Source organism: Plectropomus leopardus, chromosome 7, assembly GCF_026936395.1.
Source record: "Plectropomus leopardus strain MGB_pleo_1.0 chromosome 7, ASM2693639v1, whole genome shotgun sequence".
In the NCBI taxonomy this organism is placed as follows: domain Eukaryota; kingdom Metazoa; phylum Chordata; class Actinopteri; order Perciformes; family Serranidae; genus Plectropomus; species Plectropomus leopardus.
The window spans coordinates 16222424-16243659 of NC_142182.1; the positions used below are offsets into that span (position 1 = coordinate 16222424).

At 38.7% G+C, this 21236-nt stretch overlaps 4 protein-coding genes across 5 annotated transcripts; 2 read left to right on the forward strand and 2 right to left on the reverse strand.

The window, feature by feature from the left end:
* Positions 1–973: 973 nt before the first annotated feature.
* uri1 (URI1 prefoldin like chaperone) lies at positions 974–9905 on the reverse strand. Its single transcript, XM_042496600.2, has 11 exons — positions 9509–9905; positions 7825–7859; positions 5198–5276; positions 4796–4931; positions 3547–3638; positions 3386–3449; positions 3042–3237; positions 2712–2949; positions 2426–2577; positions 2076–2316; positions 974–1689 (listed from the first exon to the last, which is right to left on the reverse strand). Exons 1-11 carry the CDS (start codon positions 9578–9580, stop codon positions 1501–1503), a joined length of 1494 nt encoding a protein of 497 aa, XP_042352534.2. The 5' UTR covers positions 9581–9905; the 3' UTR covers positions 974–1500.
* A 2109-nt stretch (positions 9906–12014) lies between these two features.
* LOC121950589 (protein C19orf12 homolog) lies at positions 12015–14351 on the forward strand. Of its 2 annotated transcripts, none has more exons than XM_042496631.2 (3): positions 12015–12168; positions 12820–12980; positions 13062–14351. In XM_042496631.2, the coding sequence occupies exons 2-3, from the start codon at positions 12821–12823 to the stop codon at positions 13325–13327; spliced, it is 426 nt and encodes a 141-aa protein (XP_042352565.1). In that variant the 5' UTR covers positions 12015–12168; position 12820; the 3' UTR covers positions 13328–14351. The 2 variants fall into 2 exon arrangements, with proteins under 2 accessions (XP_042352565.1, XP_042352564.1); XM_042496630.2 differs by lacking the exon at positions 12015–12168 and adding an exon at positions 12187–12311.
* A 593-nt stretch (positions 14352–14944) lies between these two features.
* Positions 14945–17095, reverse strand: LOC121950490 (cytochrome b-c1 complex subunit Rieske, mitochondrial-like). The gene is made up of 2 exons (XM_042496506.2): positions 16874–17095; positions 14945–15669 (listed from the first exon to the last, which is right to left on the reverse strand). Exons 1-2 carry the CDS (start codon positions 16983–16985, stop codon positions 15059–15061), a joined length of 723 nt encoding a protein of 240 aa, XP_042352440.1. The 5' UTR covers positions 16986–17095; the 3' UTR covers positions 14945–15058.
* A 240-nt stretch (positions 17096–17335) lies between these two features.
* Positions 17336–20436, forward strand: rxylt1 (ribitol xylosyltransferase 1). Its single transcript, XM_042496414.2, has 6 exons — positions 17336–17559; positions 17709–17891; positions 17989–18091; positions 18217–18531; positions 18660–18830; positions 19409–20436. Exons 1-6 carry the CDS (start codon positions 17409–17411, stop codon positions 19809–19811), a joined length of 1326 nt encoding a protein of 441 aa, XP_042352348.1. The 5' UTR covers positions 17336–17408; the 3' UTR covers positions 19812–20436.
* Positions 20437–21236: the final 800 nt, after the last annotated feature.

Sequence of the window (21236 nt, forward strand, 5' to 3'; positions counted from 1 at the left end):
AGGAAAAGTTAAGCAGCATTTGACAAAAAGGCAAAAATTAGAGAAAAGTTCAAAATTTACATGGCAGAACATTTGTTTGTTTTTCTTTTCCCCACTAATCATCTCATGACCTTTCAGATTTATGAGGAACCACTATATGGGAGTCACTGGACTTAACTACCCACCTGTATATAAAGTAATTAAAATAATCTACACCTCCATAAGCTACCACAGTAAATGGCTACTCATACATGGATAAATACGTGTTGAGTATAATTATGTAATATACAGTCAGCTGTTTTTACTTTCAGTACTTTTTAAGTACATTTTGCTGTTAATACTGAATATGAGTTTAAACTCAAAACTTTAACTAGTAATGGAATATTTAAATGTTGGTACTTCTTTCTGAGTGCTCGCCATCATCCAGCTGTTTGAACTCTAAATCAGACTTTTTTGCTGGTCCTTTTTTTCTGGTCCTCAGTAGTTACGTTTTGTTTTAGGGCTCATGCGAAACCTGATTTGTTGTCGGGGTGGTCGGCTCTCTCTCTCTCTCATTAGGGCTTCAGTTTGATTGTACTTTTGCTAACTGGAACAGGCATTTGGTGTTCAGTTTGCTATACTGCTTTGATGAAATGTTACTGCTCGCTTACAGAGTTTGGCTGCAATATGGCGTGGGGATGGTGCCTAACTTAGTTCTTCAAATTTTAATGCACAACAGGAAATTCACAGCGAGTAACAATAATTCATTAGAGACCATATTCGCTCAGTCAGTGTCTGGTAATAGCTGTTTAAAGACCAAAACAATTTGCACTAGGTATCAGGAGCGAAAATGTGTTACTATTAACATCATTATTACTATGCAGTGTGACAACAACAGGAAAATCTTTCCAAACTGATATTCAGATACAGAATAAAACCTGTCAGCAAACACAAATGAAATACAGACCTGGAACAAGATAATACTGTCTCTCAAGGAAGAAAGAGGAAACAAAACTCGTAGCCAAAATCATTTATTTTCCTTTTAGTTTCCATCAATATTCTTTTTTTGTCTTTACACAAAGCTCGTCACAAAGGAATACATACATTCGTTATGCAGGTCAAGTGAAGGTAAAATGAGAGCTGATTCTGTTTAATGATCAATACTTGGAAAAAGAAAGAAAAAGCAACTGATCCTAAGTGTAGCCCAGAGTTTTACATAAACCCACGATAGTATAGATCAACAGAGAAGCAGAAGACGGGTAAACTTATGACAGACAGCAATCGTTTTAATCAATCACAGAAAAATGGACATTTATTAATCGCCATTTATTCTGTGGGAGTGAATAGGCAAAAGAGACAGCGTAGCTAGTGTTTGGAGCTTCAACAGTCATAATAAATGACTGCATGTATGCATAGAAGTGAAAGACACGTTACAGAAAGGAGAGGATTGTTTGTGTCGGTTATCAGTTGTAGAAAAGAAGCAAAGGCTTAAAAAAAAAAAACAACAGTTATTGTGAATTATGGATATTTGCTCGTTAACAGTCACTTCTGCTGCAGCCTGGCAGCTTTAAACTTTGACACCCTTTTCGGGGCTTCCTGGGGCGGGGCGACATCAGGCGCCACCTCCTCGTGTTTCCTCTCCAGTATTGTGGGCAGAGCTGGTGGAGCGATGGTCAGATGAGGGACAGCAGAAGGCATTGGGTCCTTTTCTACGACTGTACCCGAAAAGGCCTGGAGAAAAAAGAGAGGGAGTAAAATCATTAACTTAATGTGGTTTTACATGACTAATAGTGAGCGTTTGGGTCACAAAAGAGTTGACACTGTTTTCGTGCTGCGTTGTCTTGTTCATGATGCCTCTTGTGACAAACATTTCATGACTGTTCGACCATATGCAGCTCCCATTAGAAGTTAAAGAGGCTTCTGTGGGAGTTTTATATTCTCATTAAGGGATCTGAGGCTCAAAGGTGCCGTTTTCATAAACTGTTTCATAATATAAGCATATTCCTTCCCACTGTCACTGAGATGCAAGACTGTACAAAGAAACTTGACTGAGATCTATTCTGACAAAAAAAAAAAAAAGACAGTGAGGAGAACTGAACTGAAAGACAACCACCCACCTCAAATCTGGTTGTGGGGTGCAGTGGGACCGCCGTGGGACTGTCCTCCTCTGTTATGCCGTCACTGGTGTCGCTGTGCGTCGCCTCGTCGTGGCTGAAGCTGCGTCCTATCATGCGTCGCTCTTCAAAGTCTGCCGCGCTGCTCTCGCTCGTGTCGCTGCACACGCTGTTCTCTCGGCTACGAGACTTTAGGATAGACTTTCTGGGGATGGGTTCCCCGTTTTTCACATCCACAAACAACCTGGCAAAAACAGCAGACCAGTTTCACACACCTCGGGAAACAGATCTCAGAACTGCAACCGACTTTCAGTTTTTAAATGTGATGTGTCTGAATATAGTGCCGCGTTTACCTGTAGATGTCCGTTGGTGTTGTGATTTTGTAAAGTTCGTGATGAGAGTGTCCGTTATTGTGGCCGTTTTTCTTTTTCCTCTTCGAGTGTTCCTTTTGCTCTTTCCTTTCACTGAACTTCAGCATGGTGTTTTTTCCTGTGTTTATCCTCACCTGAAGCAAAAGACAGAGAGGGTAAAGAGAAAGTCACCAGAACAGAAATCAGCTGCAGAATTAAAAGAAAATAAAGAGAAGATATCTAATACAACATATCTGTAAAAAAAAATTCAGTTATTTATCTGTCTGACCTTCTTGGGTTCAGTTGTGTGTGAGAAATAGATGGTAGGCAAACAGCTGCCCTCCTCTTCCTCATCGTCTTCTTCCGCCTTCCTGTCTGCGCTCGGCGGCGCTTTACTGTGAGGCGCAGACGTCCAGCTTGGCTTCAGACTCAGTCCGTTTACCGGAGGCGCAGCATCTCCCTCCTTCTCCTCTTCTGAGGAAAGGGATGATGTGTCCTCACCGTTCATGTCTGCATTATCGTATAATCTGGAGAAAAAAATTTCCGAAAGACATTTAAATTCACCCGAGGTTAGAAAATGTGCAATTATTAAGGCAACACCCTGAGTGTGTTCATCTACCTGTCCTGCTCATCTTGTAGCTCCTCCAGTTTCTCGAGTTCATCCAATCTAGCCCACAACTCCTCCTCAGTCATGGTGCCTTTTCTGCTCCCCCCGTCTCCGGCCTCTCCTTTATTTTCTTCATCCTCCTCTCTTAAATCCAAGACAGCGTCCAATTTGGGCTTAGAATTTGGTTTGTGAGCTATTCTGTGCTTCCCTTTAAAACAGAGGATATGGGGAAAGAAACTCCTTAACATTTTAGCCTAAATGTTAATCTGAGTTTGGTGCAGAATTAAGGTTTCGTTGCTTTTTGTAGCGAAAGATGAATAAACAAATGAGGGCAGGAGAAAGGCTAACAAAGATACCTTTGCTGACGACCACGTTGTTGTTTCCGGTCTCCTCTCTAATGTCAACATAGTCCCCTTTGCTCTAAAACAGAAGCAAAGTCAATACATTTGTCTTATCTTATGTACACTGCCTTATGCAATATCTCATCTGTAAGACGACTTTAAGTTGTGCAACATACGGATGACATGGTTTCCAAATCTTTCACAAGCCCAACTCTGGCCTCAAAGTTTTTCATCGTCTTCGACAGATCATCAAGCTCATGCTTCACATCTGCAGAAAAACAGGTACATTATCATCAAAATGTGCCTTCAGAGTCCAAAGCAGACTGACAATGTGAACAAAACTGGCTTCAGGCTAATAGAGATCTAAATAAATAATTTAATTGAACAATAGAAACCAGCTACTGAAGAGTTAAAAATCCTTAACAAGTTGGGGGGAAAAAATTGAAAAATGATGACACAAACAGTTCATAATATCTTCTGCCCTGAATACTACTCCGGATCATTAAATCTTGACAACAATTAAGCCCTTTTACTAATAGCGGCAGAGGGCCCTTGTTTCCATGGCGATCGGGAGCCCCTCCAGTCAGTGCATCAACTGGAAGTGAGGAAAGGTCAAACACAGAAGGCCTGACAACTCAGCCGCTGTCTGACACATTTCAGCCAGCTATGTTTGTATTACAGCACTTAGCTCTGTAATAGCGGGGTGGGCAGGGTCAGGAGATAGGAGGAGGGCGGGGGAGGGGGGCGGACGACTGCGGATGGGCTGTGGCAGCATGTTTCTGCTTCACTAAACACTCTAATAATGTTCACATCAGAGATCGTTACTCGGGCCCATTTGACTTGATATGAGATTTTCAATCCTAGAATGAGCAGCAGGGAAAACACATGAAAACATGGCTGAACAGGACCCATGTTAAAATAAACACTGTTTTTTGCTTGCACTCGATCAAACTAATAATGTTGCATTTGCAGGATTTCACCACTGGGTAAAAAAGGGTATGATTTGCTATCACAAGATTCAGGCAGTGACAACAGTGACACATCAACACGAGTGCAAGAGCAGCACAGCAAAGTGCTGCAAATGTGCTCTGCAGCTTGCAAACTTTTAACCACATGTGAAATTAAGTCCCCTGTGTACGAAAGAATCATGCATGCTTCAAGGTTTCAGCACAGTTACTAGAAGTGGCATTACAGTTCACTAAACACATCCTTAAAATAGACTCAATTCTACCACTATATCAAAAGTTTCTCCCCCAAATATTCTGGTAAATGACGGCTCAGTTGAAAGTAAAGTTTTTCATAGACAAATTTAATGCAGCGACGCCCTCTGCTGGACAAAGAAGAGCAGTGCTGAGCATTTGCAAATTTAGCAGTGCTGTCTTTCTAAGAAAGGACAATGAAAAGTCTTTTCAAAAACAGACTCACATTTCATCCTGTGATCAACAATTTTCTGAGCCTGCTTAGCAGAACACTTGGCGAACCAGTTGTCGCCGAGCAACGCTGTGACCTCGTTTGTGTGCACCAGCTTCCCTGGCATGAAGGCCAAAGGGCCAAAGGGAACCTGTTTTTAGCACAGAGGGCGGAAGAAAGAGCAGAAAGAGAAACAGTTAATAAAGCAGGTGGCAGAATGTGGACATGAAAGTATGAGAAACTAAGAAATACATCTCTGTCACAGCTGTAGACACATGCATCTACAGGGTCAGTTTCTGCAAAGTTAAGATCATCCTTGTAAAATGGTAAACTTTCTTTTTGCAAAAGCCACTCATTCAAAAACTAACCCACAATGCACTCGCTGTAACTGTGTGTTTAAACAAGGTTGGCGCTCACCATGATGTCGTAAGACAGCTGATCTGGAAGAGTTTTTAGGCGGTCATTCAGGGCTTCATAGTCACCTGACACCTTATTCCTGCAAAAGCATGGATTTACAGTGTAAGGCCAACAACTATTTAAAGTGTTTTATTTGAAGCCACCGATCTCCTCTGTGGCCATTGTTATCCACATTAGTTTGTTTAACTTATTTTGGGATGCTGAACAGAACAATGCGAAACAAAAGACAGCTATGGAGAAATGAGGAAGTGCCTATTTCTTCCTTAAGGAGCTCTTTTTTTTAACATCTTTTCCTAAAAAAACAAACAAAATATGAAATCAATCATTTTTTGTCTTAAGACCTCATGTAACCCTAGATGTTGTTGGTATTTATTTGTATATATTTGCCACTGTACGATGTAAAACTTCAGAGAAAAGCACGACAACAGTGACAGAAAGCAACTTACGCTACACTTTAGTGCCTTCTTCCATGCAGTAAAGAACACAGAAAGATGTGTGGTCGCTCCAAATGTTTAAAGTTTCACAATTTTAAAAATGTTCCAAGATGACCTACTTTCTCCAGTGAGAGTCACAACACCAGTTGTGTACGGGTTGTGACACATAGGAAGTTATGCAATGCTCTCTGCTTGTAAACAAAGCGTGTCATAGCCAGATGAAAGCAACATGATTACAAAATACTGTATCGTTGACTTAATTGCATAAATTATCCTCAATAGTTACCAAATTGCAGTTTGCAGTAATAGTGTGGCGTGTTTTTGTTAACTCAAGCTTCAACCTTTAATGTAACTGCTACCATTAAATGACCTAATAAAGAGCTACAGAAGGAGGAAGAAGAGAACTTTTATAGGTTTTGTATTTGATTCAGTGTTTTAATACTATTGTTGACTTAAATTTGTTGTATGTTTGTTGTAAAGATACAAAAAAATTAGAATATCTCAATTTGTATCGTGAAAATTCACACGGTGTGTTCTGCCTGTGACTACAGACCGCAGGTGCACTGCACAAGGGTCTTACACATCCATGCAGGCGTTTTCAGTTAATCTGCTTTGGTAATCCTCTGTTCAGATTAAAGGTGGGTGGAACTACACTGTGAATTATGTGACATCACTGGACCTGACAGCTCCAACAAAAGTGGGAGAGTCGGAGAGATGTTGAGCACAGTGTGTAAACGGCCATGCAGTTCTGAGAAGAGCTCTAATTAACCATATAGGTGTGTTTATGTGTGTGTGTGTGTGTGTGTGTGCGAGTGGCCTGGGCACCATGGCTGGGAAGGGCCTTTCAAGACTAATAGTAAGACTGCTGAATTGTGATTAAAGTGATACATGTGACTGTTTTGCTCAACATTGAGATACTTTTTTTATCTTTGACAAAGCATTTTATTGTCCTTAAATTGACAGGCAGCAGCCCTCATGTCCGCATAATACTAACTGTGTCTGCAATCAATACTACTAAGAACACCTGTTGGATATGTTTGGGTGGGAAAATGAACGTCATTTAAATGACCCTATATCAGGGAGATACTTTGACATGTCACCGTAGGAATGCCACATGTGAAAAACAACCAAATTAATGATGGTTGAATGCCATTTAGCTGCTCTGGTTCCAGGGTTCTGGTTTTGTGCATGTTGGCTCACTGTCACACTGTCATGGCTTACTGGGACACTTATATGTAACACGGCTTTTAATGTTCAAAGTAACACCTGTGTTTTTCCTACTGTGACAGGTCAAAATAGCTGCTGTGGAAAAAGGGGCCTGTTGGTACATTGAGTTCTCTGCTCCAACTTCAGCCTGAGCAGATTTATAATAGCGCTGACTAGAATGAAATACAACTTTTTTTTGTTCACAAGGTCAGAAAACTCCTTTTTTATTGGACAATCACACAGAATAACTGAAACCAGTGTGTGTGTGTGTGTGTGTGTGTGTGTGTGTGTGTGTGCGCGCGCGCACACACACATGCAGAGCCTTCGAAGTTGTCCATGTACTCCTTGCTTCTGCAACTGTGTTTGGGGATCAGGAATAAATGGGCTAATTGCAGCATACTTGAAACAAATGCCTCTGATTGGTCAGGGAGTGTCTAATTTGTTGATTTTGACCAGAGCCGGCACTCTAGAAGCAGAGCATCAATATTGCACAGAATCATGCTTGATTAATTGAGGAAGCCAAACTCTCGGCTATTATTAGACAATAAATTATGCAGTTCTACTACCATGGAGCTGTACCAACTGTGTCTCGACTAATCCCAAACTTCTTGAAGAGAAATGAGTGGATAATAACAGAAGCTCAATTTATGGTTAAATATCCATTTAATTTTATTTTCAAATTGCTAGTGTTTGTAGAAATAGATCACTTAGAGATAAGTTGTGTGGCTGTGGCCGAGGTTTCCAATAATACAGCAAGAGTTATGCAGAGTAGGACTCGTTTTCTGAGTATATTCTACGAATGATCCTGCGTTTGAATATCTTTTCATGTCATAGACATACATGCTTTGTTATATCTCGTAGGAAGATTTTTGCTTCTTTGTGTCAGACGTTTTTTTTATAATGTCCTAAAAGTCAAGCAGACAAAAAAGAAAGAATGCTGTAATTATTCAATTGTTGAAATCATACATGAAATTTTCTCATACATACCAGTGCAGAATCCGACTTTCACAGTCTTTCACCACCTGTTTGTAGGACAGATAATTTCAAAACAAATCGCAATTAAAATCTATGCAACTCGCACCCTCATGTGTCAAAGCCTCAGTGGCCTAAAGAAGTTGTGGTAAAATAGCAACTGGGATTATTATCACAAGCAGATTCCCAACACATTTTCTGATCAGTACTTTAAACTCTGTGGTACTGCAAATACTGCTATGTAAACACAAAAATTATGAATATTTTGTCTAAATTAAAGAACCATCACACACAGGGAAAAAGACAAAATACCCAAACAGATGAAGGAAGCAGGAGAGGAAGACAAACACAGCTGTCAAAACGACATCCAAATGGTCAGGACATCTGCACAAACATCTCTCCTAATATACACAGTACACAGGCTACAGTTTATGCAAAACAAAGTTTGTTGCAGTGTGCATGGAAATAAGAACTTCTAATTTCAATGTCAAGTAGGGCTGGGCAATATACTGACACCAAAAAGACATTGTGATATGAGACTAGATATCATTGAAGATTTTGGATATCCTAATATCATATGCTTTTTCTTTTCTTAATTTCAAAGACTGGAGTCATGTCTGAATTAACCAGACTGTTCTATTATTTGCAAGGGATGACAAAAATTAGTCGACGATCAATTAATCAATCATTAAGAATTAAATCGAATGTGTGAAATTGAATCGATCAGTCAGTGCTGTCAAAGGGTATGCAATATGTTGCTTTGAGCTTTGAGGAAAAAAACACATTTGGTATTGTTTAAAATAAGCAAAATTATTATGGATTTTAAAAAAAAAACAACAACAACCTTTTAATCCATTGTTAATTTGACCAATAACTGATAACGGTAAGTGCTTACAATTTGCAATCCTATCTTTGACCCACTTAGTGATTGTACCCACATTATTTGTCAAAAATTTCACTGCATAAATATTTTGTAAACGCACCAAACATTAACTGTACAATATCGTTACAATGTCGATATTGCGTTATTTGGACAAAATCTTCTTGAACTATTGGCCTGTTAGTTTTTTTCCATATTTCCCAGCTCAATAAGGGTTTGTGCTATAGGCAAGCATAGTCTGATTAGGATTTCACTTTTCCCAAAGTAAACTATAAAAAGATTTGTAATCCAAAAGTGAAACTTCTCTGATAGTACATTTGAAAGGGGGGGGACTTCCTGACGGAGCATCTCCGGGGCGGTGTTGACGTGTTAGTTATTTAATAGCTATACCGTTAGCTAGCTGATCGAAAATGTCATTTAAATAACATTCAAAGTCAACTTCCCAGTGTCTGGAAGTCAACAAATAAGTGCTCAAACTGCAGTTATAGCCAGCAGTGCGAAGAAACGAAACCAAACACACCTCCCTGCAGGGCGACATTTATCCAACTACAACTTGAGCACGTGAGAGGCTGCAAGAGAGGAACCTTCTCGAAAATGGACAGTCAAAACAGTTAACTCATAACTTGCTAATGTGACACGTAGGTTAGTATAGTTAGTGCACAAATGTGTGTGTTTTGTGCACAAAGCACTTCAGTAGATCCAGTCGTGGTTCAAAGACCGTGCTGATCCACCGCGTGGCCAGCAGCGGACTGAGGTTTGGCTAACGTTAGACTTTAGTTCCTAGCCAGCAAAATGTTTCGTGTCAACTCGTTAAATTACCTTCTCGTGTTCCTCTCGGAGCCTGACAACTCCGCCGAGATCCTCTATGTTCATTTTACCCTTTTCAGCCATCACCAAACCACGTGCACAACAGGAATAAGTGGTGTTTTTTGACCCCAAAACAAAGCTCAGGGGTTGTTGTGAGTCCTAAAGAAGTGTTTATGAATGCAGCAGCAGCTTTTCCTGAGACCCGTTCTGGTCGTATTCATCAATGGGGCAGTGATAATTATCCTCACTTTCGGAAGTGATACCATCTCACACTCTCATTTCAAGATTTCTGCATCATCTTCCGAAAAAATCCACGGTTTTAATATCCAAAGATAAGCAAATATTCCTGATCACTCTCGCTGCGACATGCACCTCGGTCCAACGGCAAGACACCAACAATAACAAAGGCACTTCCGGTCAGAATATTCAAAATAAAAGTTCACATTGATACGTCACTTTTCATTATAATGAAGTCCTTTCAAAAAATTAACAGTTTTGAAAACAGTATGCACAGTGGTCAATACAAAACACTTCAAGTTTAAATAATGAGAAAAGTGAGTACAAAGCAGACAGACGAAACTAAAATGAACACATAGCTTTGAATAAATTGATAGTTTTGGTTAGTTTTTTCATTACACAATTTCAAGTTTGATATTGTTTTAAGATATGTATCTAGATCTAATTTTCTAAAAGATGTACATGGGGGAACTTTCTTTATTTATGAAAGTTAAAACAAATAGCTAAAATAATGAGCAAATTCATAATATATTGTTTATTCTTGAAGAACTTTAGATTACAAAAAATAGTAGCAAATCAGCTTCTTTGAGCGAAATGTTTATAATAAAGTAAAAATATGAAGAAAATGCCACGTTTGAATGAATAAAAATGAATTGGTAAATTGTATTAAAAACAAACAAACAAACAAACACACACACACATATGTATGCAGTAGTGGAACAAATATATCTAAATCTAAAATGTAGTGGAGTAGAAGAAGTAAAGGTGGCATAAGGTGGAAACGATCACGCAAAGAGCAAAAAGCTCAAATTTTTCTCTGCACCGTCTTCAATGCCGTTTCATACTTTTTTTTTTTTTTTTTGCAGACAAAACATTGCCATTTCCGCTTTGCAGCCTCTTGAAGCTAACTTGACGCAGCTGCTCCTCTGTGTCTCCCGGTGTACTCTGGGTAAATGTGGATGGTTGCACAAATGTAAACAGTCGACATACTGAAGCCAGCAGAAATCCTGCTGCGCTGACCGACACATAGTAAAACCGCGACACGCACAGCCACTGTCAGAGATCAATCTGTAAAAAAGTAGCAGTGTGTTTCCTCCTCGACATATCTGCACGCAGCTGCACACACAGACTAGTTACAGACAATATTTAAACATAGATGTCCATATAATAGCCCATATAACTACCAGTGGCTATAAAGCAGGTCAGATAGATCAGTTAAAATAAACAAGTTTGGTTTCAGAAAATTAATATAACCCATCCATGGTTCCAGCCCCCTTCTTGTTGGACGCTCATTGGCTGTTTTTGTTGCATTTATCTGCTGTCGGAAATAACAGGTTTTCCAGTGATAATGGCAAAGGGTAAATTATGCACTGCGAATCAAGAATTAATAATTCCTTAAAAACATCATATAATCCACAATTTACTTACTCATGCTGGATATGGTTGCTAGAGGGCCCTTAATTTGTGCATTCATTGTAAAAGGCACACTATTTTATTTATTTAATTTTGAACTGTTTATGTATTCAGCTATGGCACAAAGGTGCAACATTTTAAATATGGTTTTCAACAAATGAATAATGTACTGTGTGTGACTTGTGGATGAATTTCCCCTCAAATTAGTTATTTATCTCAGATATTTGACTACTAACATTATCAGTTTGAGATGTTGTTAACCTATACAAGGCAGACACTAAATCTTTTACAACTCCCCTAATTCCAAAAAGCTTTGAACTTACAGATTTATCCTTTATTATAAATGTAAGATTATAGTAATGGTTTGAAGGGGTCCTGCTTGTTTTTAGTTGTTGTATTTAATCTTTATGTAACCAGGAATAGTCCCACTGTAATTAAAAATCTCTTTTTCAAGGTAATCCTGGCTGATGGATTTCACATTAGAGAATAACAGACTAAAAACACAACAGCAAAAAGCTAAAAAAACAAACAACAAATGCCATACAGATTTTTACAAACAAAAACATATAAAAGACTTAAAGCAATCAGTCGATTTACAACAAACTACTAAAGCAGCAGCATTCAGTAAGCAGACAAGTGCATTCTGTGGTCAAGAAGTCCTTTAAAATCAAATGTTAATAATGTTAATAAAACGTTTTTGTTTTTTTTAAATCTGTAAATGTTTGATTAAAATTTCACTGCCTTATTGTCACAAATGTATAAAAGATTGTAATAACCTAAATGTAAAAATGTTGGTTGTGTGCACTTGTTGATTGTTTTCCGATCAAAAATTAGAGAATTCAGGATTTGCCGGATGACCCTGAACGCAGCATTTGTGGTTTTCCCATCAAACATTGCGGTGATAATCATGCAAGCCAAAAGAGTGACCAGCTGATCTGAACCATCTGTACATGGTTGATATCGTTTTGACATTTTAAATATACGCCCTCCAAATATTGATGAGGATTTAACAGTACAGCAAGGTAAGTGCATCATGTTCACTTTGGTCTTTACTGCAGGCTTTGCTGAACGGATCATACTGTGTTGAAGAGGACAATAGATGCTGTGTTAACCTTTGCCTTATGATGCTTTCTGATGCGATCACAGCTATCACACAACTACACAGGTATATTTGGATGACTGCACTAGAAAATGACGGTGACACAATATTCAGTGTATGTAGGGTCATATTTAGTTCTGCATTTTCTCTTAATTGTTTAGTATATGTCAGTGCCTATTGTAATTTTGTAAATAGTGGATTTTTTAATTACCAATTAATGAGTAATTGTATTATGTAGTATTTTCCTGATTTCTTATTCTACGCTTAGTGTTAGAATATTAAGTACCTTACAGTTCTGTGTTGTTAGCTAAATCTGTATTGTGTGTATATATAGATTTATATGTACTTTATATATGTATATACTTTTTAAAATGCTGTTTTTTTCTGATATGCCACATTGCACACTGTTTTTTTTTTTTTTTTCGTCTTTTAATTTATTTTAGCTTTTGTGGCAAGTTTTTGACGTGTATGTTCCATGTTCAGATGTATCCAGTCCTAATGTTTGGTTATGAATGTATCTGCCATATAAAGTAATTACCTGTAAGGATAAATTGAGTATCTATCTGATCCACAGTATGTGTCATCGAATTGATGATATCATGAAGCTGTGTTGTGAGTTATCTGCCAATCAGCAAATCCAGACCACAGTGAAAGGCTCCGGGAAGGGCGCAGCAGCAGCTGGGGGACTGGCCTTCGCTGGAGGCTTAGTCGGGGGTCCTCTTGGCATTGCAGTCGGTAAGTAGAAAATGTCACTAACTGATAGAAATATTGAGCAAAATCATAATTTCGCAAGTTTGAAACCCTCACCCCTTGCAGGTGGTGCTGTCGGAGGCCTTCTGGGCTGCTGGCTGACCAGTGGACAGTTCAAACCTTTGCCTCAGATCATCATGGAGCTCAGTCCTCAGCAGCAGCAGAAGCTGTATGATGACCTCATGGCCATCCTGGGAGACATTCAGTGGACAGATGTGGCTCAGCTAACGGCTCTAGTGATGGGAAACGTCTCCCTGAAGCAGCAGCTTACAGCCGCCCTTCTCGGATACATCACCAAGGAGCTGCAAGCGGAGGTACACTATGTGGATTAGTGTCTGCGGAAAAATTGGGATAACCTGACTTGGGGCGCACATGCTCAGGAGGACGAAGTCCTTCAAAAGAATGTGAGTGATTTTATGAAGCTGAAGAGACTCTCTATCAAATGTGAAGTCACAAATTTTAGAATTGCACAGGTGCCATCACATTTCTGCAAACAGGTTTCATTGGATAATGAGCTTAGAAAAATATTGTAAAGCCAGCTATTATGTAAAGTGCACTCATTATTTGAAGGAATTATTTATTCGTGGTACTGATAAACATGGTTCAGCTGACTTTAATATTTAAATGCAAAGAAGTATACACTGAATGAGGGCCAACTGTGCAATTTAAAATATTTTGAATTTTTTAAAGTTTAAGAGAATACTTCAACAAAAATGACCTTTTATATATTTATTATTCATACCTTGAAATTGTGAAGAAAACTTAACTTAAGTAATTGGGGGCAATGTTTTAATAACAGCAAAAAAAAAAAAAGACCAAAATGTTGTTTTACAAACACTTGGACAACTCGTGCAGTATAATTCAAGTCTCAATGTTCAAGGTAATGCAACATATTTGGGAAGCACTGAGCAGCAAGCAGGTGAGAAAAGCAAAGTTTTCTCGATTATTTCAAGGTAACATGGCATGATGTATTTATGTATAAATGCTCATTTTATTTGTGAAGTATTCCTCAGAGAATATGAGTTTACCAGACTCTGTGCACAGTATATTGTGTTTAATGATCACATAAAGCTCTGTGTATTTCATTGGTTCATTCAGCTTTTCATTGCACACTTTCTGGGATTTGAGTGTAATATAATAGTGATTTATCTTAATTTTTATTTCACACTCTTTGCTGCTGAAGTTACTGGTATAAAATTGTCATCTTTGTCACAAACCCATTAACAGGGAAAAAGGGTCCTGAGAACAAGCAATCTGCTGATTCTTAAGAGTCACATATAGTGGCCATTGTCGAGAATTTGCCGAAGAAAAAAAAAACCTTGATCTCAATATAGTTCCTACAAGTTGTTAAACACATCTCTGAATCTGTTTATATCTTGTTGATACTTTTTGAGATTGTTAGTGTCATCTCATCCTAATTATTTTGCTCCTCTGGGTTCCCAGGGTTCTTGTAGTTCTTATGTGTATGAGCACTTATGAGAACTCAACTTTATTTTATCAACCACCACCTAAAAAAAAGGTAGAAAAGCACAAAACTACCATCAGATCTGGATGATCTAATAAATGCAACCCTTGCTTTTATTAATAACAGCTATCTATTAACTATTAACAGCTAATAGATGCATCACCCAAATGCCAGTGTTTAAAACTTGGGTTTAATTCACCTCTTGCTGCTGTGGATTCGGTCTTCCCCTCGTATGGTTTGACTGACATTTGCTCTATTTTGCATCCTTTTACTGAGAAGCACTCTGTAGCTTTGAAACTGTTTGATTTTTGTGTGCATCTGCAAAATACTAAAAGTAGTGTGGTATGTCAGAAATCTATAAAGTACTTCATGGACCCAAATATAAAATTGCAATGAATCAAAGACAATAATCTAAATTATGCAAATCAATAGACGACAAAAAACAACAACTTTTTGCCAGTGAAAAGATGCAATAGGTCAATAATAGAGTTAGAAATATGCCTTTATTAGTAAATACACATCTCCAACTCTCGCAAAGAATCATCTATCATCTAAAATATACATTTTACTGAGAGGAACTGAGACAGAGCTCCAGTATTTATCCCACCACCACCGTATCTTCATCTGGGAATTCATAGTACGGAACCTCCAGGTTCAGAGGAGCAGGTCCCTTTCTTATTCTTCCTGAAGCATCATAGTGAGAGCCGTGGCAAGGACAGTAGTAGCCTCCGAAGTCTCCGGCGTTGGCAATGGGGACACATCCCAGATGGGTGCACACACCAAGGACAATGACCCAGCTGGGGTTAACCACTCGATCCTTGTCATGCTCAGGGTCACGCAGCTCCGCCAGATTCACAGCCTCTTCTGTGGCGATTTCCTTCTCTGTGCGGTGACGGACAAACAGGGGCTTTCCTCTCCACTTGAAGGTCATGTTCTTGCCTTCAGGGATGTCACTGAGCTTGATCTCAATCTTGGATAAGGCCAGGACATCTGCTGATGCACTCATTGAGGAGACAAACTGGGTGACCACTGTCTTGGCTGCATACACACCAACAACAGTGGTCGCTCCAGTGACGAGGTAAGAGAACGACCTTCTTGACTCACTGCTTTCCTGCGAGGACTTGTTGGGATCGATAACCTCGGGGCGACGGTAATCTGAGAAATCAGGGATCTTGACATCTGTGTGGACGAGGCGGATTCCCCCAGCAGCTGGAAAAGAGATATAAAATGCAGTTTTAAAAGACAAAAGCAGCCGATGGACAAATGGATTGTAGGCTAATTAGTATCTTACAAAAACATTAAAAAGTTATGCAACTCTCTGCCAGTAATTCAAAATACAGACTAATTGATGTCTGGTGCATTCACATAACCTTAGATTTAGAGACATGTAACATGGTTTAAAAAAAATGTAAAACTCTAATTTCTGAATTAAAACAATATTGATTTATATTGTTCACTTAGATTAGCAAATATTCACATTTGATGAGCTGAAACCAGCGAATTCTTCTGCACAATAAGCAATAATAAGTTGTAATACACTTTGACTTAAGTAGACTGTATTAACATGCTGAAGCAAAAACCTTTAACCATGGTTACATACCACATGTTGATATTTGTTTTAACCCTTTAACACCTAAATCAGCATCACTTTTCTTATGCTGCATTCAAATGCCTTTCAAAAGTATTTAATTCTTTGGGTTGGTTTGATTTAAGGCAATGGGCAACTTCGACAAGAAATGTCCTACAAATTGCAAGAAATTAGTCGATTTAGAAAGTTACATTTATAAAGCTAGGTTTTTTTTATTTATTTATTTTACATAAAACCTTATTGATAATCATCACTTTTATATTTAAAACTATGTTACAAATTTATAATTATTTTAAGCACTTTTTCAGGTCAATATAAAACAAAATGTTTGTTTATTTATCTACTTTACTTTTTGATGTAATTACCTTGTAATATTTTTTTTTTTTTAGTAGTAGTTTTAAGCTTGTTGCTTTCTTCCCATTTTTCTTTTAAAGCAATTAAGCAAATTTGCTCACATGTACCTGGCAACACACATACAGGTTAATAACCATAACAAAAACCTGTTGGACAGTGCCGTTAGTGTATAGCTGCGTTTTTGAGCTGTTTACATCTCATTTGTCTATATTTATAACTCCATTGTTGACCCTATGTCAGGTCTCAGATGTCATATAACATCTCGGCTATCTTCTGATAGCCACAGCAAGTTGTTAGCAGTAGCTCAGTTTTCAGACAAGAACGAGACCAATGAGAAAATACTTAAAATGTACACGCTTTCTACACGAACCTGTTTACAAATCAGTAATAAGTCAGTTTGTTAAGTTGTCACGCAGCTCAACACCAGCGCAAACCAACATTAGCCACCCGGCGGCAGTCGCTCGGCCTTACCAGCAGCAGGCACCAAGTCCTTGGCTCCAGAGGACACCAGGCTTTTAACTGTGTGTTTTGTAGCCTGCAGGTACTGGGGAAAAGCCCCAGAACGAGCGGCTATGGACATCATTTTGTCCCAAAATAAGGGACCTTCACACCGCAGCTGGAGACACGACCTTTGCGTTTTAAATCTTACGTGCACTCCTGTGATCTGCTTTACCAGAAACTCGCTCCACCCACACGACGTTTCGCAATACGTCTAATCTGACCGAAGTGTCCCTTTCGTTTTTTCTAATTTGTCAAGTTATTATACCGTTTTACAATAACTTATTAATGCAAGCATTACACTTTGTATAATTTCTGTTGACACATGCCGATGGTTAGATAATAAATGTTGAGAAATCATTCATACATTTAAAAGAACGGCGAATTTTACACAGGCGTTATTCTCAGTAAGCTGTATCCAGGGGTCCTCGTGATGTAAACAAGGGTCCTCCCGCATAATAATGGAGACGAGCTACACAATGGTAACCTGAGAGAGAAAAAAAAGAAAATGAAAATGAAAATACCAAAAAGAAAATTATTCCTTCTAATTATTTTTGCGTATGTGGCATTTTCACTTTACGCTGCATACAATGTCTTCTTCAGCACCAAAGTGATCTCCCGTGTCCACAGGGTGGTGAAGAAAGACACCGCACTCTCTGGTAATTTCACGCAGCATCACCGTTACATCGCCCCGATTGCTATTGGGCCATAAATGTTCACAAATTGATAGTTAGAGCCGCTTTTCTTGTGGTGGATGAAAGAAATGCGTGCTTTTAAGATGGAAATAAACCGCTTGTTGTGCTTGCAGGTGGCGCCAGAGATGGCGGTGCTCCATTTTTAGCAGAGGACTGGAATCCGTGGGAGGATGAACAGGTGGATTACAATTCTGCTCTGAATAAAAAGAGGGAGGCCTTCAAACAACACATGGGTCGAATTGACAAGAACAAGCCCAAAAGATACAAAGTACAAATCTGGGGGAAAGCTGCCATAGGTAAGTCATGGTATAACTTTATGAAGTCAGTCTGTCACTGTCTACAATTTGCATGTGTGCAATAGAAAATTGCACTAAACCGTTATTTTCTCCACAGGGCTTTACCTTTGGGAACATATTCTAGAGGGACCCCTCAACCCTACTGACAAGGTAGCACAATGGAGAGAGGGAGAGCTGCAGTCAGGGAAGATTGATTTCAGGTAATGGGTCAAGGATGTGAAACTGCCAAACTTGCTTTTGGGACTCTGAAATACACTGCAAAATATATAATACCTAACTAATAGGACAGAACCATCAAACTGATTTGTTGCCTCTCCATCTTTAGCTTCTACACCGGCCCTGCTGTGGTCCAGGGTCATGTCCCTCTGGATATGAACAGCCTTGTTCTGGTTTTGAACGGTCGTGAGCCGCAGAAGGTCTCGTACTCTACGCGGTGGCTGGAGCATGTCCAAACGCTGGTACAGTCCCACACGGTGTCACATGTGGCTGTGGTTCTGCTGGGCAATGAGCACTGTAACAACGACTTCATTGCCCCGTACTTAAAGAGAAATGGTGGCTTTGTGAACCTGCTGTTTGTAGTGTACGACAGCCCCTGGGTCAATGACAAAGATGTCTTCCAGTGGCCTCTTGGAGTCGCCACGTATGTATTTTCTCTCTACGTGTGCATGTGTACATCATTCGTGCTTAATACCAATGCATTAAACTGTGCATTGAATTTTAAATGAATAACATCTAACATGTTGCTCTTCTTTGCTCGACTCTATGCAGATACAGGCAGTTTCCTATGATCAGACCAAATGCCCAGCTGATTACCTCCAACAGGCCATACCTCTGCAATTTCTTAGGAACCGTTTACAAAAATTCCTCCAGAGAAACACTCATGCAAGTGCTGAAACAATCAGGTCTGGATAAGGATTGCATCACCACTGCCAGGGAGAAGTAAGTCAGGCATTTTTATGCGGACAGAGGACTGTGGATACTATATATACTTGAATATAAGCAGTTAGCAAATTTGGTTATTTTGTTGCTGTGGGTACTTTTATTTTTATTTCGTCTTTGACCAGGTGCCAGTCCTGTATGTGATACGTAATGCAGTTTGAATAAATATATATATACATATATATATATATATATATATATACACACACACACACACATATATATATATATATATATATATATATATATATATATATATATATATATATATATATATATATATATATATTACTCATGTTGTGTGGGAACCTGGTGTTATTCAAAGCTAAATCTGAAGCTACATTTAAAAAAAAAAAAAGCTATAATTCAGAATATATATATATATATATATATATATATATATATATATATATATATATATATATATATATACAGAATATCTTTTTAAATTCTGAATGGAGATGCGTTATCTACAACATGAATTGAATTGTCTCGTTGGAACAGTACTGCATTATATCTTGCATAACTGTTACAGTGAACTATTACCTAAAGTATCCTTTCCTCCCTCCTTGTCTCAGGTGGCTCCCTCAGGAGACATCAGACAGTCTGAGACGCTATCAAACAGCTCTAGCTCAGAGTGAGCTCACTCTCTGCCCAGTCGGAATCAACACAGAGTGCTATCGCATCTACGAGGCTTGCTCTTATGGCTCAGTGCCCGTGGTTGAAGACGTACTGACACCTGGGACCTGTGCGGCCGGGCCCAGCTCCCCCTTACGTCTGCTCAAAGCTGCGGGAGCGCCCTTCATCTTCATCAGTGACTGGAAAGAACTGCCAGCCATCTTGGAGAGGGAGAGAGGGATGAGTCAGGAGCAGAAGGTGGACAGGAGGAGGAGGCTGCTGGAGTGGTACGCCAGCTTCCGTCAGCAGATGAGGGAGAGGTTCACTGAGGTCATCGAGGAGACTTTCTTCAAAAGCGTCTGACTGATGTGCTTAATTAGGAAACGTTTAAAAGATATACAGGGGTAGACAGTCAATATTGTTTTAATTTATTTTGTGGTCTGTGGAGAAATGTGACATACTACTGGTGTTGTGAACCTGATGACGTTCAGTGTAATATTTTCGTGCGGGTTATTATAAAACTATTTGTGTATGTTGTAAAGCTGCCATTACTAGTCATTTAAGGACCCCATGACATTGCTGTATATTTATCATTTTAATGTTTACAATGGTGGAATGTCCAGGCGTTTAGAAATACTAAAAATGGTAAACTGCCTTTGCATTTTAAAGTCCTTATATTATTTCAGCCATGTTTTATATCCGTTTGTACGCAAATAATATTGTGATTTTTAGAAAACACTAAATATTAGAAGTAGAATGAGATAATGTGTTTTTAGGCCTTGTTTAAAAAATGGTACATAGAGCTTTTATTTTGTATTGTGAGCAGTTTGAACATGGATGTTGTTGCTATGGCATGCGTCACTTTTCTGATCAAATCGTAGAAAAGGATTTTATTCTTTGGTCTATTTATTTCAGTGATGTAATGCATGGATTTCAGAATGTGCAAGAAAATAAATTGGAGCGTTGTCCTTATCCTGGAGAGAAACAAGTGATGTACTTGTCCTGTGCTTTCTTTTATCCTGTAGATGGCGCTGTGGACCAGTTAATTTTCTTCACTGATCTCAGTTAAAAAAAAAATTTAAAAAGGCGAAAGCTTTTTAAAGTTCTGAAAAACTCACAATATAATAAAGCAAAAATAGGGTATCTTCAAAGTTTGTTATACCAAGACAAATGATATTCACAATGTATTTTATTACTGTATTTTTGGAATATTCAGTGAATAACTTCTAAACAATAAAATATTACGTGTATAATATATTACCTTTATTAGCTTCTTTGTATGTGAGTGCATGGGTGCACCTAGAAAATATGTGACCCCTGAGAATAATTTACCACTAAGACACAAGTAGGCCTACATATGATCGTTATAACTGTGCTCAAATAAAGTTCAGGCTGGTCTGAGACTCTGCACAGTAAAGTATTGTGATAGTATTGTATGGTAGGGCCTCTGGTGATTGTCCAGCCCTAACTGCCACTAACAATTGCTTGTTTTGTCCAAATAATAGTCCAAAACTCATAGACATTTAGGCTGTTATTGCTAAAAAAAAAACAAAACAGCAAATATCCACATTTGTTGAGTTGGAATCAGTGAATATTGGACATTTCCACTGATTGATATCCTTGATTGGATAATCATAAGTACCATCCTTATCTGAGCATTTCTTCTGCACAATAAGCAATAATACGTGGTAATGCACGTACTCTTTGACCCACGTGGACTGTATTGGCATGCTGAAGTAAAAACTTTTTGGTTTCATAGCAAATCTTGATAGTTATGGGTCATCTAAG